General features: G+C 36.6%; 2 protein-coding genes across 3 annotated transcripts in view; one reads left to right on the top strand and one right to left on the bottom strand.

The window, feature by feature from the left end:
- The window catches only part of LOC117435557 (serine/threonine-protein kinase 3-like), a 126862-nt gene extending 123395 nt beyond the window's left edge, over positions 1–3467 (top strand). For both annotated transcript variants that reach the window (XM_059012614.1, XM_034058843.3), the window contains one exon: positions 1743–3467. In XM_059012614.1, the coding sequence (XP_058868597.1) occupies positions 1743–1901 (159 nt within the window). In that variant the 3' untranslated portion in view covers positions 1902–3467. The remainder of the gene's footprint in view (positions 1–1742) is intronic.
- A 2261-nt stretch (positions 3468–5728) lies between these two features.
- LOC117394247 (potassium voltage-gated channel subfamily S member 2-like) lies at positions 5729–10448 on the bottom strand. The gene is made up of 2 exons (XM_033992351.3): positions 10142–10448; positions 5729–9592 (listed from the first exon to the last, which is right to left on the bottom strand). Exon 2 carries the CDS (start codon positions 9554–9556, stop codon positions 8123–8125), a length of 1434 nt encoding a protein of 477 aa, XP_033848242.1. The 5' UTR covers positions 9557–9592; positions 10142–10448; the 3' UTR covers positions 5729–8122.
- Positions 10449–14762: the final 4314 nt, after the last annotated feature.

The raw sequence follows: 14762 nt of genomic DNA, 5'->3' as shown, positions 1-14762 counted from the left end.
AAAAATTACTAATTACATCCGACTGTTTCTTCTTTCATTATACTATTTACAGTGTTTTGAATACAGCCATCAGAAAGACGGCTGTGGGGCATTTCTGTTTGCAAGGCCTTCTTTCCTGTCATTAACCATCCTGCTTCTTCCCCTATTGGCTGGCATTCTTCATCCAGCTTCCTCCCTGATTACTTACATTTTTTGTAGTCAGTAAAAACGTAAGAAAACAGAAGAACGTGATTGAATTGTGAATTGTCATATAAAGTGATTATGATGTGCAGTATTTAGGGATTCTATGGGGATTCTTTAATATACAGACTGAAACCCCACAGCATAAATGATGCCAAACTGAGATCAGTATTTCTTTGTTTACTACCTTAAGATAGGAACTGTACTGTTTAGTAAAGCATTGAGCTCAAACTAAATGCCAGTAATCGAGTTATCTGGGAAATACATAGGGTATGTGGTGGTTGTTTGTAAGTAATGCAACACACACACACACACACACACACACACACACATATACATATGTTAAGGGCGAAACCTGGTGGTCTGGCGAGTCTAGTTTCGCCAAGGGCTTCTGGGCGAATCCTGAAGTTACCACTTTTTTCGGCACTAGATTGAACTTGAAAAAGACGACTGGGCGAAACCCGTTTTTTCAACAGTTTTCACTGAATTTCGGGACTAGCCCGAGCAAGTCTATTTTCGTCCAAAGCTTCAACATCAATGCTAGGTAAATCTGGTTCGTCCATGCCATTAATTTGGGCAAGTCTAGTTTTGCATTTCTATACTCTCCCCTGCCAGCTTCCAAGTGCATGTCAGGGTACCTGCCTCGCCTCCACTTCTGACAACAATGTAGCGACTGTGTGCTGGTTTTAATAGCAGTTAAAACCACTCTTTATTAGCTCTCTCTCCCAAAAAGTTAAAAGTCAAAAAGTCTCGCTCCTCCATATGCGCAGGCAAACTCGCCTGCAAATAAATGAACATGTTAATTGCAGAAGTTAATTGCGATTAATTGACAACCCTAATATTAACAGGTTTGTTCTTTATTGGAAACGGTTGTTGATTAGTTTTAACAATGCAACCAAAACCTTTGGGATCTGTAGCCTCCATCTATGTGATCCTGTAATTCATGACCATATGGGATCTTTCACAGGTGATGGATAAACTCCTCTGTTATAACTCGAGCTGCATCTTTCTTGACACGACATTAATTCATATTTTAAAAATGACTTTACGAATTTGAACCTGATGTTTTATTTCCAAAAATATCCTTAATTCTGCTTTGAATATATTGTTTAGGAGGATCATTTTTATTGGTATTTAATGGAAAACAGATTAAGACTTTCTGGTGAAATAATGTAAAAAACATAAATAAAAATTTATAACACGCACGAAGAAAAGCATAAAAAACAGAAGGGTCTTGAGGAAGGAAGTGGAGTTTCAGTTTACATAACTACCCCAGTTTCTTATATTAAATATTTTATAAGATGGTTGTCATGAAGCAGTGCCTTGTGGCAATTGATTGGCAATAGAATATGCAACCTTTCATCTTGTGGTTCAGCACGAATAAGAAAAGGATCACGAGTCATTTGATCTGGTGTCCGTTGAGGGAGTAACTGTGAAATGAGATCTCCTGGTATTAGTTCAGTTCTTGCTGTAGACTTTTGACCAAATCACAAGTGGCACTGTCATTAAGCGTTTCATTGTATTGTTATGAACTCTCTCTCTCTCTCTCTCTCCTATTCTAGTTGAAGAACCTGAGTTTTGAAGAGCTACAGATGAGACTAACCGCCCTGGACCCCATGATGGAGCGTGAGATCGAGGAGCTGCGCCAGCGATACACAGCAAAGCGACAGCCCATCCTGGATGCCATGGACACCAAGAAGCGCAGGCAGCAGAATTTCTAAAGGATGCCCCGGACATTCCTACAGACTGCAAATGCAGAATGTATACTGGCTACCTTAAAACACAGATCATTTGTATTAAAGGGCGCCACTAAAGCAGCTGTTTCTATCTCCAACCATCTTAATTATCCACACTATACGGACAGTAGAAAATGTTAAGTTGTTCTTAAAATGCATTTAAATGAAGGTTTGAAAAAGATACAAGATTCTGGGCATTCTTATTCTTTTTTTTTTTTTTGGTTAGTTACTGTTGACCATCTTTCAATCTTTTTAGTAACGCATTGCGGAACAATGGGATTCCTAGAGACACACGGAAGTACAAGCCAAAGACATTTGTCTAGGAAACCTATTGCACAAGCAACAGGAACAGCAGATTAAGATTGGGTGCCTTTTTTAGACTTTTTAGTCTCTTTGTTTTTGTGTACTGCTTTATCTGGTTGGCACTGCAGCACTCCTCCATTCAGGTAACAAACACTGGGGAAAAAGGCCAGACTGTGGAATGTTAGCTTAAAAGGGTAATAACCAAGGCTTCTGTATAAATAATAAACTTCTAATAATATCTTTCATTCACACAACAACTTTTTGGTATTAAACTTTTCTTGCCGAATTGCAGTATGGAGCAAAACATTGATGACATTGTTGACAGTGTACATATTGAATCCAGCAGGTGTGGGAGTCTTGAGTGATGACAGAAGCATCAGGAATTAACACCCACTTCAGTTGCTGAATCTCAAAATGTATACCAGTAGAGGAAAAAGCTTGTGAATTCAGGCTCTGCTTGTAGACTGTTGGCAACAATGCCATAACGTTGCTTTTTATTTAAAATTTGAATGCTGGTTAAATTGATTGCAGAGCAATTCCCATGGCCACTCCCACTTTCCAATTCCAATGCACAGTACATCAGTCGAGGTTCATCCTGAATTGTATTGCATCCATGAAGTAAAGGTATTTGGACCTGCCTTTGCTTTTGAAGTTGTAAATAAGTGAAATCTGTGCTTGCTTTTAATTGTTACAGCTAGTTAGTCTAATCTGACTGCTGTACTGCAGGTATAGGTTTTTCTTTCATTCCTAAAACCTGTGACTAAACCAACTGGTTTCGTTTCATTTAGTGCCCTTATAAATTCAGCTGCTGTCAAGCTCTGAATAATATTTATTTTAAATGTTTTTGCTGTGACTGTGGAACTGTTGCTCTTCAATTGGTTATTATATCCCATCAGGTTAGCCGCTAGTTTCTATATCTAAAGTGAAAAGTTAAATCTGAATCAATTAGTTTAGCTCCAAGATAATTAGGGATATAGCTAACCTGGGGAGCAGAATAAAATGAGAGGGCACTGGCCACAATGTTGTTAAGTGGATGAGAGTTAAGAATGCTTTTCAAGCCTTTATTACCCCTTTTAAAAAAACAAGTGGGGCAACAATAATGTGTAATGGATTTAGAAATAGGATAATTAGCTCCTTACAGGGACCAATTGGTATGTTGAACATGCAGTCACAGTAGCTTTAAGTTTATTTCTGTAATTAATGTATGTTTCCTATGTGTTGTCTGTTAAATAAATTGTTCTTTTAAAATTGTTTGTCTTGGTAACCGCTTTGTAATGGGTACCAGTGCTTTATGAATACGACCTTTAGTATTTGTTTTAAGCCAGTAACATTCAGACATTATTTATTTTATGATGTAAATAAATTTGGAGAGAAACAAAAAAAAACATTTAATTACAAACTCAGAACTAGCTATTTGTGTTCTTAAAAACAAAGTGATGTTTGGAATATTTAAATGATTACTTTTAAGAATTTCAAAGTATTATTTTTATTTTATTCAAGGTGAGATGTCCTGCACCTCTTTTCCTAAAATCTATAATATACTAATAATCTTTCGACCTGTATGTTTTAGTTTATGAGCTCCTGAGTTTACCCAAGTTGTTTCTTAATAGTTTTGTTAAACTAACCATAAGTGTGCATCTTTTGCACTGCCTTGAGTTATGTGTGCTGACTTTGTAATTGACCATCTCTTTTAATGAGCAGAGTCCCCCCAATAAGTTTTCCAGTATTGGCAGAAAGAGAAACGCTGGTGTTAATTAAGGATGGTATACTGAATTGTTTTAGATCTGCTTTGTCGGTAATGAATTGATTTCAGTGGTGGGTTGTGGCACAGTACAGTATGTCTGCATGAAGTTGTTTTAAAATACAAGGTGTGTGACAAGGTCGTAATAAATGTAGGTTCAGGTCTGTATAAAAATTGTTAAATCTACAAGAGCTCATACAGTAGTTGTGATACATCTGCACTATCATTTTTAAAACTGGAGAGATCGAGTAGAGTGAACTTTGTAGAAGGTATGCAATGATTAATGTTTACTAGCAACCTTGTTGGCAATATCTGAGAGTGATTTTAAGCCCTCTTGTTAATCTACGACTTATAGATTTTTCCATTCTTCGATTCCTTGCAAGTCAGACTATGATCATATTTTACCAGTGATTAGTGATATGTAACCCAGTTATAAATCTCAATGAACAAGCACAATACTCACCTTTGGAATACAAACTGATTCAAGATATAGTAAAAAGTGTTGAATTTAAATCAAGGGAAGTAATATTAAAACTTTATAATGCATTAGTAAGGCCTCATCTAGAATATTGTGTTCAGTTCTGGTCACCTCGCTACAAAAAGGATATTGCTGCTCTAGAAAGAGTGCAAAGAAGAGCTACCAGAATTATTCCTGGTTTAAAAGGCATGTCACATGCAGACAGGCTAAAATAATTTAATCTATTCAGTCTTGAACAAAGAAGACTACGCGGTGATCTGATTCAAGCATTCAAAATTCTAAAAGGTATTGACAATGTCGACCCAGGGGACTTTTTCAACCTGAAAACGGAAACAAGGACCAGGGGTCACAAATAGAGATTATGATCATGGGGCATTCAAAACAGAAGATAGGAGGCACTTTTTTTACACAGAGAATTTTGGGAGTCTGGAACCAATTCCACAGTAATGTTTTTGAAGCTGACACCCTGGGATCGTTCAAGAAGCTGCTTGATGAGATTCTGGGATCAATAAGCTATTAACAACCAAACGAGCAAGATGGGCCGAATGGCCTCCTCTCGTTTGTAACCTTTCTTATGTTCTTAATAAAAAAAAAAATACCTTTTGAAAGTTGCTATTGGAGTGGAGGTTGAATCACTGTCAGTGGTTATCAGACATAATGCTGTATATAGCTCGAAGGTAGGCTGCTATTCCGGATATATTGTAGCTTATTTTTCTTGTAAAAAAAAAATTAAAGAATAGGGCGTGCAGTTTAGGAATGTGTTGTTTAAAAAGCAGTGAACAGGATTGCGTGTGTTTGTTTATTTTTAGTACATATGCCAAGTATGTATTGGTATTGAATTTTCAGTTTGAAATTTTAAGTAACACTTAAAAAGAGGTCAGAACAACTGAATATCTCTTCCAGTTGAGTTTTTAAAGTTATCGTATACCATTGTTAGTCAAGCTTGATTTCATAGGTCGCAGTTACTTCATGTAGTGTTCAAGACTTTGTACGCATTCTCAATGGGTCTGTAACCTCTTAATGACAACACAGTTATTTTCTGAAACGTATTTTCCTACCGAACACATTAATTAACTGTGCCCTTCAACCATTCTGCTCTGACGTTGTGTACCCAACTCCCCTGTACTGTTGGGCAACTTCTAGAGATTACCTACTGAGACTGGGTCTCAGAAATGTGTTCCCCAGTAGAGTCTTAAATGACCTATAACCCAGACCATGCTATCATAAAAAAAGAATCTGTGTGTAAAACATTTAGACCTGTCACTGTATTTTTTTTCGTTAAAGGTTTATTAGTGAAAGCCTACCGTGTAGTTTTTGTTTGCACATCTCTACCAAAAATTAATGTGCACAACAAAATGTAATTTTCTTTATTATTTTAACATTTTATTTACTGCTGGTGATTTGGGACAACTTTAAGCAAATTATCGAACCAACAGTTTTTATAAACATGAAACAACACAATTCATGGTTACGCATACAACACAGCGCATGCTGTTTTTTAAAGTTAATTCAATTGTCCATGCTGCTCAACATGTCACTCACGTTTGAAAAACACATTCAGCTGATGACACAGCGATGTCTGTTTCTAATATTTATAAGTTAATAAAACCCTATTTTACAGTAAAACCGAGACGAACAATTACCAGATACAGTTTTCAGATTTTATATTGCATAATATAACAGTAGATTATTACATGGTACCAGCAACAACAAATACATGTTATAGGCTTACTAAGGTTTATTAATTTAAAAAATAAAAATAAATACTTTTTTTTTTTTAAGTCATCCCTTTTAAATGGTGTCTTATCCCCTGTGCTAGGAAGTACAGTATGCAACAGCAGTACGTGAAAGCACGGATCTGTGCTGGTGGAATAGAAGGAGGCTTAAACTAGTTATGTCTGTTACACTTCCTTCAGCAAATAAGAAAATAGCCACAGATCTGAATCCTGACCAAGCTTTTAAATAATTGTGTTGAAAAATACCTTTTATCTCTGCTTTGAGTTGTACATTTTTATGAAATGGGCTGAAGTAAACCATGATAACCCACAGGTGCTCTTGTACTGGCATTGCCTCATTTTCTGTTATCCATAAATGTTGGAATATTTTATAATGCAAGTTCTCCTGACAAATGATCTAGATTTAATACAGTAACAGTTGGATGTCATTATGAGCTAGCAAACTGTTAATGCAGTAAAACAGAGGTATCTTCAAGGACTGATAACTGTAATGCCCTATTCTCTGGTATTCATAGTCATGTTATTTCTGGTCTGGAACTTGTACAAAATGCTGCTGCTAGAGTTTTAACAGAGACAAGAACACATTACCCTGTGCAAGCATCTTTGCACTGGCTTCCTGTCAGGTTTAGGAAATATTTTAAGCTGCTTTTAACCTATGAGGCTTTAAATGGCTGTGCCCCATCTTACTTAAATTATCTTTTAACCCTATGTGTTCCTAGACGCTCACTCCAATCACAGGATGCCACTTTAGTTACCCAAAAAGCCCCTAAATTATGGAATGTCCTGCCTAGCCCAGTAAGGAAAGCTCCCACTGTTGCTGCCTTTTAAAAGACACATTTCTATAATCTAGTTTATATAACTTAAAATGTTTTCTTACCCTTTTAGTAGTATTTATTAATGTTTATATCCTTGTAAAGCGCTTTGCGGTGATCTATCGTGAAAGGCGCTATATAAAAATAAAGCTTGATTGATTGAAAGTAACTTAAAAGCTTTGTTTTTAGGGCAGTGAATCACACTTGTGAAATACTAGCACACTGTGAAAAGACCAAAAATAATTACCAACCTGTAAGTTACTTTTTTGGAACAAAGATCATAAGTAACCAAACTAGCCTTCTAAAATTTGACCTTGGTATTTTTGCACGGTACTTTTGCGTTTTCCCATGGTTATACTATGCATTTATTACAGTTTAACATGTTTTGCAATGTTTTTAATATGCTTTGCCATACTGCTCTGGGCTTTGCAATGCTCTACCATGCTTTCACATTGCTTTATTACACTTTGCTATGCTTTTACTATGGTAAACTTTTATAAGGGTAAAATGAACACAAAATGAGCCCATTTGAATTCCTAACTGCTTTGTAAAAATATTTGTTACTCGTACATTTGATTCAACACCTCATTTGTTGCTTGCATCTCCAGGGGACAAGTCCCACGTTTTTCAAAATTAAATTGTATTCTACCATATTGGTGAATAATGCACTTCATCAACAGGATATAAAATGCTGCCCATTTACCTCAGGTATACCATTTTATCATTTTAATGTGCTTGAACAAGAAGTTACTGACCCAACTGTATTTCTACAGTCCATTGTCAATACGAAATTGCCTGTGCTATACATTATTTCTTTGTACTGTCAAAACATAAAACACATATTTACAGTGGTTCCATAAGATTATGATATAATTTAGAACTGTACATAGCAGCCACTCATTGATGTATTTGGAGATGCTCCTCATGCAGTTTTGCAACAGTGTAATAAAGAAAATCTTTTCCAATTTGCTGACGTCTTTAGTTGGTTACATCTGTACACAACACAAAGTACCAGTTTTTTGGGGTTTTTTTACCTTGATTTACTTGAGGTTCCCCTTGTCCATGCATCCCATTTAAATTAAATATTATGACACAAAGTACACTACCTCTTACGCCGACCTTTGCTTTGGTCACCTTCAAAGTACTGAATTGTTAAGGCTCTGATCACTGGGTGAAGTCCGGCTCATATTTGAAAGGCTTGCCATTAAGGATTTCACTTTGTGTGCATAATAGTTCCTCAGATTAATAGAAGGCACCTCCTTTATTCCCTCGTCAAAGTCACAGCTCCTCATTGCAGATTCCAGTTGTTTTTGTCTTTTGTAGAAGTGGGAAAACTTGTTGAAAATGAGCGTGATGGGAAGCACTACCACCAGGATCCCTGCTAATATGCAGGCAGATGCGGTTAGCTTGCCTGCTATGGATCCTGGGACCACATCTCCATAGCCCACTGTGGTCATGCTGACCGTGGCCCACCACCAGCAGGCAGGGATGGTGGTCAGTCCATCGTTTTCTTCTTTTTCAATGGTGTAGGCTACCACCGAGAAAAAGGAGACCCCAACAGATAAATACAGCAGAAGGAGGCCGACCTCTTTGTAACTGTTCTTGAGTGTGGCGCCAAGGGATCTAAGCCCTGTTGAATGTCTAGCAAGTTTCAAGATCCGGAAGATCCTCATGAGTCTCAGAACCTGAGCCACACGTCCAAGGTTTGCAAGCGCCGGGCTGCTCTCTACCACCAGGTTGATGAAGAGAGTCAAATAAAAAGGTAAGATTGACATCAGGTCTATGAGATTTAAAGGGTGTTCAAAGAATCTGATAAGACTTGGTGCAACTGCAAATCTCGCCACCAACTCAAACGTGAACCACCCAATTCCAAAGTGCTCCACCATTTCAAACATGGGGTCCTCTACTTGTTTCCCTTCACTGTCAAATTTCTGAAAGTCAGACATACTGTTCATACACATGGTAGCTATAGACCCCAGGACCACCAATATTGAAAGGAAGCTGAATATCCTACTCAGGATAGAATAGCCAGGGTTGTCCAGCATTAACCAGATCCTCCTCCTGATATTCCCCAGGGGCTGATTATCAAACTTAGAAGCATCATTGTAGAAGCCAAGGATCTCGTCGAAGGAAGACGTGGTGCTCTCTTCTTCGCTTTTATCATCCCAATCCTGTTGTTCTGGCTCTATTTTCCTGCCATGGTACATGGTGCTGCAGCAGGAGTCAATGAAGAACTCGTTTATGCCCCAGTATTCTATCTCTTGGCTGAAAGAGAAAATGCAGAGCTCCGCCATCACATGAAGCCTGCCGGTGTTGTAGAAATTTAAAACATAAGGGAACAGGGCAGGGTTCCTGTCAAAGTAAAACTCCTTTTCCGTGTCATCATAATCATCACACAGTTCTAGTATAGACTCTTTGGACTGGCAGCTCAGCAACCTGGCCAGCCTGGTTTCAGGAAATCGGGACAGGGTGTTCCACCTCAGCTTCTTCTTAAAGCCTCCCACATTTATGCTTATTTCATTGTTTTCAAAATTCAAAACTGTTAGGTCTTCCAGACTCAGACCTGTCATGCTGAGATGCAGAATTCAGATACGCAGGAAACCGGTCTGAAGGAAAAGAGGAAAAACAGAAAAACAAAAAGTAGTGCAACTGTATTGTAACAATGTGCAGCTATTTCAACCAGGTCCCCTAGATCATTTGAAAATGATCAGCTAATTTGAAGAGCATTCATTTTTTTAGCACAGGTTTCCTTATCTGTAGCTAATATATAAATACTGCCCATATTTTCAAGAACAGCTTTTTTCTCTTCTGTATTTATTTATAGAACACAGCATAACTCTTGAGTTCACATTGCCTTGCAATTATGTGCATATTAAAATGTAATTTGTACAGACACCCACAGTGGAAAAAACAATGAAATCCGGAGGTTTAAAATCAGTTTGTATTTTCCCTTTTCCTTCAGTGTATTTTAAGTCCATTTAACGAAATAATGTAAATATTACATTACAGTAACAACCTTTAGTTTTTGTTGACCTAACCTACATACCCACTATACCGTATTTAATATATATATATATATATATATATATATATATATATATATATATATATATATATATATATATAATTAGTAAAATAAGTTTACAGTGCATTACCTGAAATAAAAGCTATTTACTGTGTGGTGGGAAGCATCAAGCAGTTTAACTCGAGTTAGTCCGCGGATTTATTTTCCTTTAGATATTGCAGATTCCAAGCCGTTTTTTGTTCTGGTGTCAGTTTTGTTATTTGTGGAAAGTGTTTATTAAATGTCTGGATACGATCAACGCGATCATTTTTTCCCCTCTGCAAATGTCCTATTTTTTGTTCTTTTACATTATCAACTACATATAAATATCAGGCGCAAATCTTTCTGTTATGTCTCATCCCTCCCCTGAAGGTTTTTATACTGAGGCTCTCAGGAAACCTTGCTGTAGTCTACTCCAGCAGAGAGCAGCAACACGTACTGCAACAGTAGTTGGAATAATTAAAACATCACTGTGGTGCTGAAAGAGACAGCTCCAGGCAGTTTACTCATCTGCAGTTACGTGTAAAAAAACAATTGGAAGATTTGACTTGTGGGGGTTAGTTGTGTTGTCAAAAAAGTGCCATATACATAGCCCAATATGTCAAACTTTCAGTTCCAGGTTATTTTTAGTATTATCATTAACAAAAGATCAAAGACGAATTCTAACTCGTATCTTGAAGTCAATCGTCAAAACCAGAGATTAACTTTTCAGTTTATTGCTTATATACCCGACATAAATTAACGCGTCTCCTGTGAAGTGTCTTACTGTGAAAATATAGAGCAATATCATTTTACACGTTTTCTGCCCTGCACCGTCAAATGCAGCCTGCTATTTAAACATGGAGGATGATGGTAAAATACGCACTATGCATAGAGGGTTGCATGGTCTTTTAAATATCCATTAATATTCCATGTAATGTATTCAATTTCCATGCTGCTTCTGTCGTGACAGCTGTTTGAATAACAATGCTTCTAATGATTGCATTTCTTCAATTTCTCCAAGATCTAAACAGTAGGCTTATGAAGTACCACACAATTTGTCCTGACACTATTTAGCATAAAGGGACAAATTAAAATGCAATATTATTATTATTATTATTATTATTATTATTATTATTATTATTATTAATAATAAACTATATGGAAATGTACTTATTAATGTGCAATATTAATATTTTCTTCACTAACTTATGAAAGTTACTTTTAGTACATTAGACAAGGCTCTTAAAGTTACAAGGCAGCCCTAGCAAGCACCGTGATCCGCTGATCGCATAAACGTTAAAACAAATTAAACATTTGGTGGATGCAACGTGATTTCTAACATGACAAACATAAATGCAACATTGGGCTGTTTGCATTAAAACGTCTCCTGCACTATGTTTGACATTCTTAAAGTGCAGTATTTATTTTTTATAAGATACAAATGCAACAATGTTTTAATAATTCTTAATTATGCAAATAACATTTTTATAGATAAAGTTAAGAAGTGTAATATTTGCATAATGCAAAATTTAACATCACAAGTTCATTTTATCTTGACTACAATTTACTACAAATGCATAGCAAAGGACTGATGAATTGCAGATAATTTCATATCCACATGAAGCCCTAAACCTGAGCTGAATCATCAGCTTCACTTTTCTAATGTGGGTTGAAAGCAGTGTAAATCATATTTAATTTTTCATAATTATATGCCTTTGCCACTTTAGAGTACAGTGTTATAGTGTCCCAGTAGCAAACATAGCAAATGAATGACTCTGGCTGCAGTGTTGCAAGCAATTAGATATTTGGCTTTCCGTACAGTATGGTGGTTGATGAGTTACAGGTGTTCTTCCCTCTAACATAAAGGATGTTACCTCTTCCCATAGGCACAGTATTGTATCCAACAAAACTGAAGTTTGGACAACAAATGTTGCCCATACGTTTCTGGAACTTTGGTTGGGCTTTTGCTGAGAAGAGGAGCTGTTTTTGTATGAGACTTTAAACAGTGGTCCTATATATTCTGTTCACTCCTGCTGCACTTTTTCTCTTTTTATTTCAGTCCTTTACTTGGACATTTGGCACATGGCTTCCTTCCTTCTGGGACATTGTCAAGGTGTTGAAGGACGACCTAATAATTGTGACTGGTTGAAATAATTTTGTAGGACACAGCCAGGTATTGTATCAAGCTAGGGGTGTTGGAAAACATAATGTAAATCCCCTTGCTTGCAGATGGAGTGGTCTAAACTGCTTTGGTTGAAAGGAAACTAGGGTGCTTTCAGTGACTGGATTGCTGCTCAGATTTAGCTCCACTTGGGCAGCCTGGTGATCTTGTGCACCCACATGGCCCATGCCTATTTGTTCCAGGGACATCTGTGATCATCATCCTTAGTAATGTCCTTCACTCCAGCTTTGCATCACTGGATTGGTGATTTTCTGAGGTTCATCCATCAATAACTCTTAAAAGGTTACTCTAACACAGTTGTTATCTTAAGATGTTTATAGCCTGGGACCGTGTACCTTAACAGTATGTAAGCAGTGATTGGCTTAATTGGGGGTATTATATATGGGAGAGGTAGTTCCCAACATACTGTACATCCTTCAGTTATGGCATTTATTTCCTGAAAATGCAAAAACTTGTTGATATGGTTTCTATCTGCTATAAAACGGTGGTTAATCAAAACAACAGAACTAGACTAGTCAAGTGACTAAACAATGAGGGGCTCAACTTGATGACCCATCCTTCTGCAGGGTGCCCATTAAGCCCAGTAGGTATTTTAACTCTTTCAATGCTGCCAACCAGTCTTTTTGCAGTACTAAGTGCTGAAAAGTAATCTGAAAAAGTTGTATATAATACAACTCTCAAATAGACAAATACACAATCAGTGCTGGACAACGCTGCTGAATTGTGTGACTTCATTTTACATGATGCTTATTTTTTTGGATACCCTGTGCTATAGAATTGCACTGGTGCACTATTTCTGTAGACTTAAAGTAATTGGCTCAAAGTTTGCTGAAGCACAGAGTTATATTGATGTGCATTTACTATGTGTATGTGTTTGTGTGCAATCCAGGAACAAAACAAGTGAGTTGCGTTATTCTTTTTAAAGCTGAGAATCATTTCCCTTTGTCCTTTGTAGTGTCCGAAGATGAAAATCTACTGTATTGAACTGCTGCAGAAAGCCATCTTTTACCTTGTAATGTCAAGGTGACCAAACCACAGGTCCTCCTGCAAATAACTGTTATGGGTTTCATTGACTTTCATTGACATTTTCAGTAAAACCCATTAGAACTTCAACGTGAATATATCATTCAGGCCACATGTGAGTGCTGTACACAGTAAAACAGCTGTTTAGAAAATAAACATAAATCACAGATTTTTGTATTTAGATGCTTTTCACTGAAGTACAGTCAGTACTCAGATATCCGTTACCCAGATACACGTCAGTCGCGTTTTACCGACAATCCCCATTATATATATATGTAACAAATGAATGGACTTACCTAACACATGTGATTTCTGACTCAGTCACCAGTTTTCTGATACAAACCCCATCTCTTCAATGTTACAATGTACTTGTTTATCCATCACAGCCCATGTTTTTTTTTTCTAGCATGCCAGATCAGTCTTTCTTGATTGTGCAGTTACACAGCGCTTCCTCCAATTTCACATGACGAAAATGCAGCAAAAACTAAGTGAACGAGACAAGCTACAGTAATGTAAATGTTAATCATTAAACAGTTTTAGATACTGTGATGCATTTTATTTTAAATCTGTGATCTTTAGTTGCTTTTGTGCATTTTCATTTGCACGTGAACTGTGACATTAGGGCCTTATCGAGCACTATATTCTGCAATTTTGAATACTGACTTTGGATACTGTTTTAATTCTGGAAACTGTTGTTTTTTTATCTTTTGCTAAATTGCATTGCTTTTTAATTTTACGCAGTTCTATACATGTGTAACATTTAGATTAATGGTGAATTTTACATACTGCTACAATACTTACCGGATTTAAAAGTATGTACTGTATAACAGTCCACATGTCCACAGTGATATTTTTAAAATCATATCGTTCTGAATTAAAATACTTCTTCTCTTGAAAATATAGTACTGTACCAACAAAACCAACTACAGTACATCTAAATGGAAGCCTACTTATGTTTAAACAGTCCTTTCAGCTATGTATTTTTGATGTTGTATTTTTGTCTTCCCTGAAAAAACAGACAAGGGTTGGAACAGGCCAAAATGATATAATCAGATATGCGTCACACTCGTTTAGCTGTCACTGAAGTCAAAATTTTATAGGGTTGGATATCTGAGTGCTGACTGTATTCATTGTGGTAAATGTTGATCATTTACTGTATGTGTATCTGAAGTCTATAACAATTTAAATAATGTGTTTTTCCCATAATTGTTTTTTTGTAAACATTTGGTTTTACTGTGTATATTGATGATAGTTAAATGTAGATGGTGAAATTAAAACCATGTTGCCATTTCAGTGGGCTTGTGAATATTTAGTAATCAGCCTCTGGGATGTGCTTTAAATTCAGGCCTCGGTCGATAATGACTGATGTTATTCAGTTTAATGGCTGTTCAGGGGGCAATATGAAAACTCACTTTTCAGCAGGCAGCTGTAAACATCACATATATAAAACAACAATAAAAAAGCAATAAGAGGAAAATTCCTCAGCAGACAAAGGGATTTGTGCTATAGGTTTGACAATGGGAAG

Source organism: Acipenser ruthenus, chromosome 3 (genome assembly GCF_902713425.1).
Source record: "Acipenser ruthenus chromosome 3, fAciRut3.2 maternal haplotype, whole genome shotgun sequence".
Classification (NCBI taxonomy): Eukaryota; Metazoa; Chordata; class Actinopteri; order Acipenseriformes; family Acipenseridae; genus Acipenser; species Acipenser ruthenus.
This window is presented reverse-complemented; position numbering and strand designations above follow the sequence as displayed.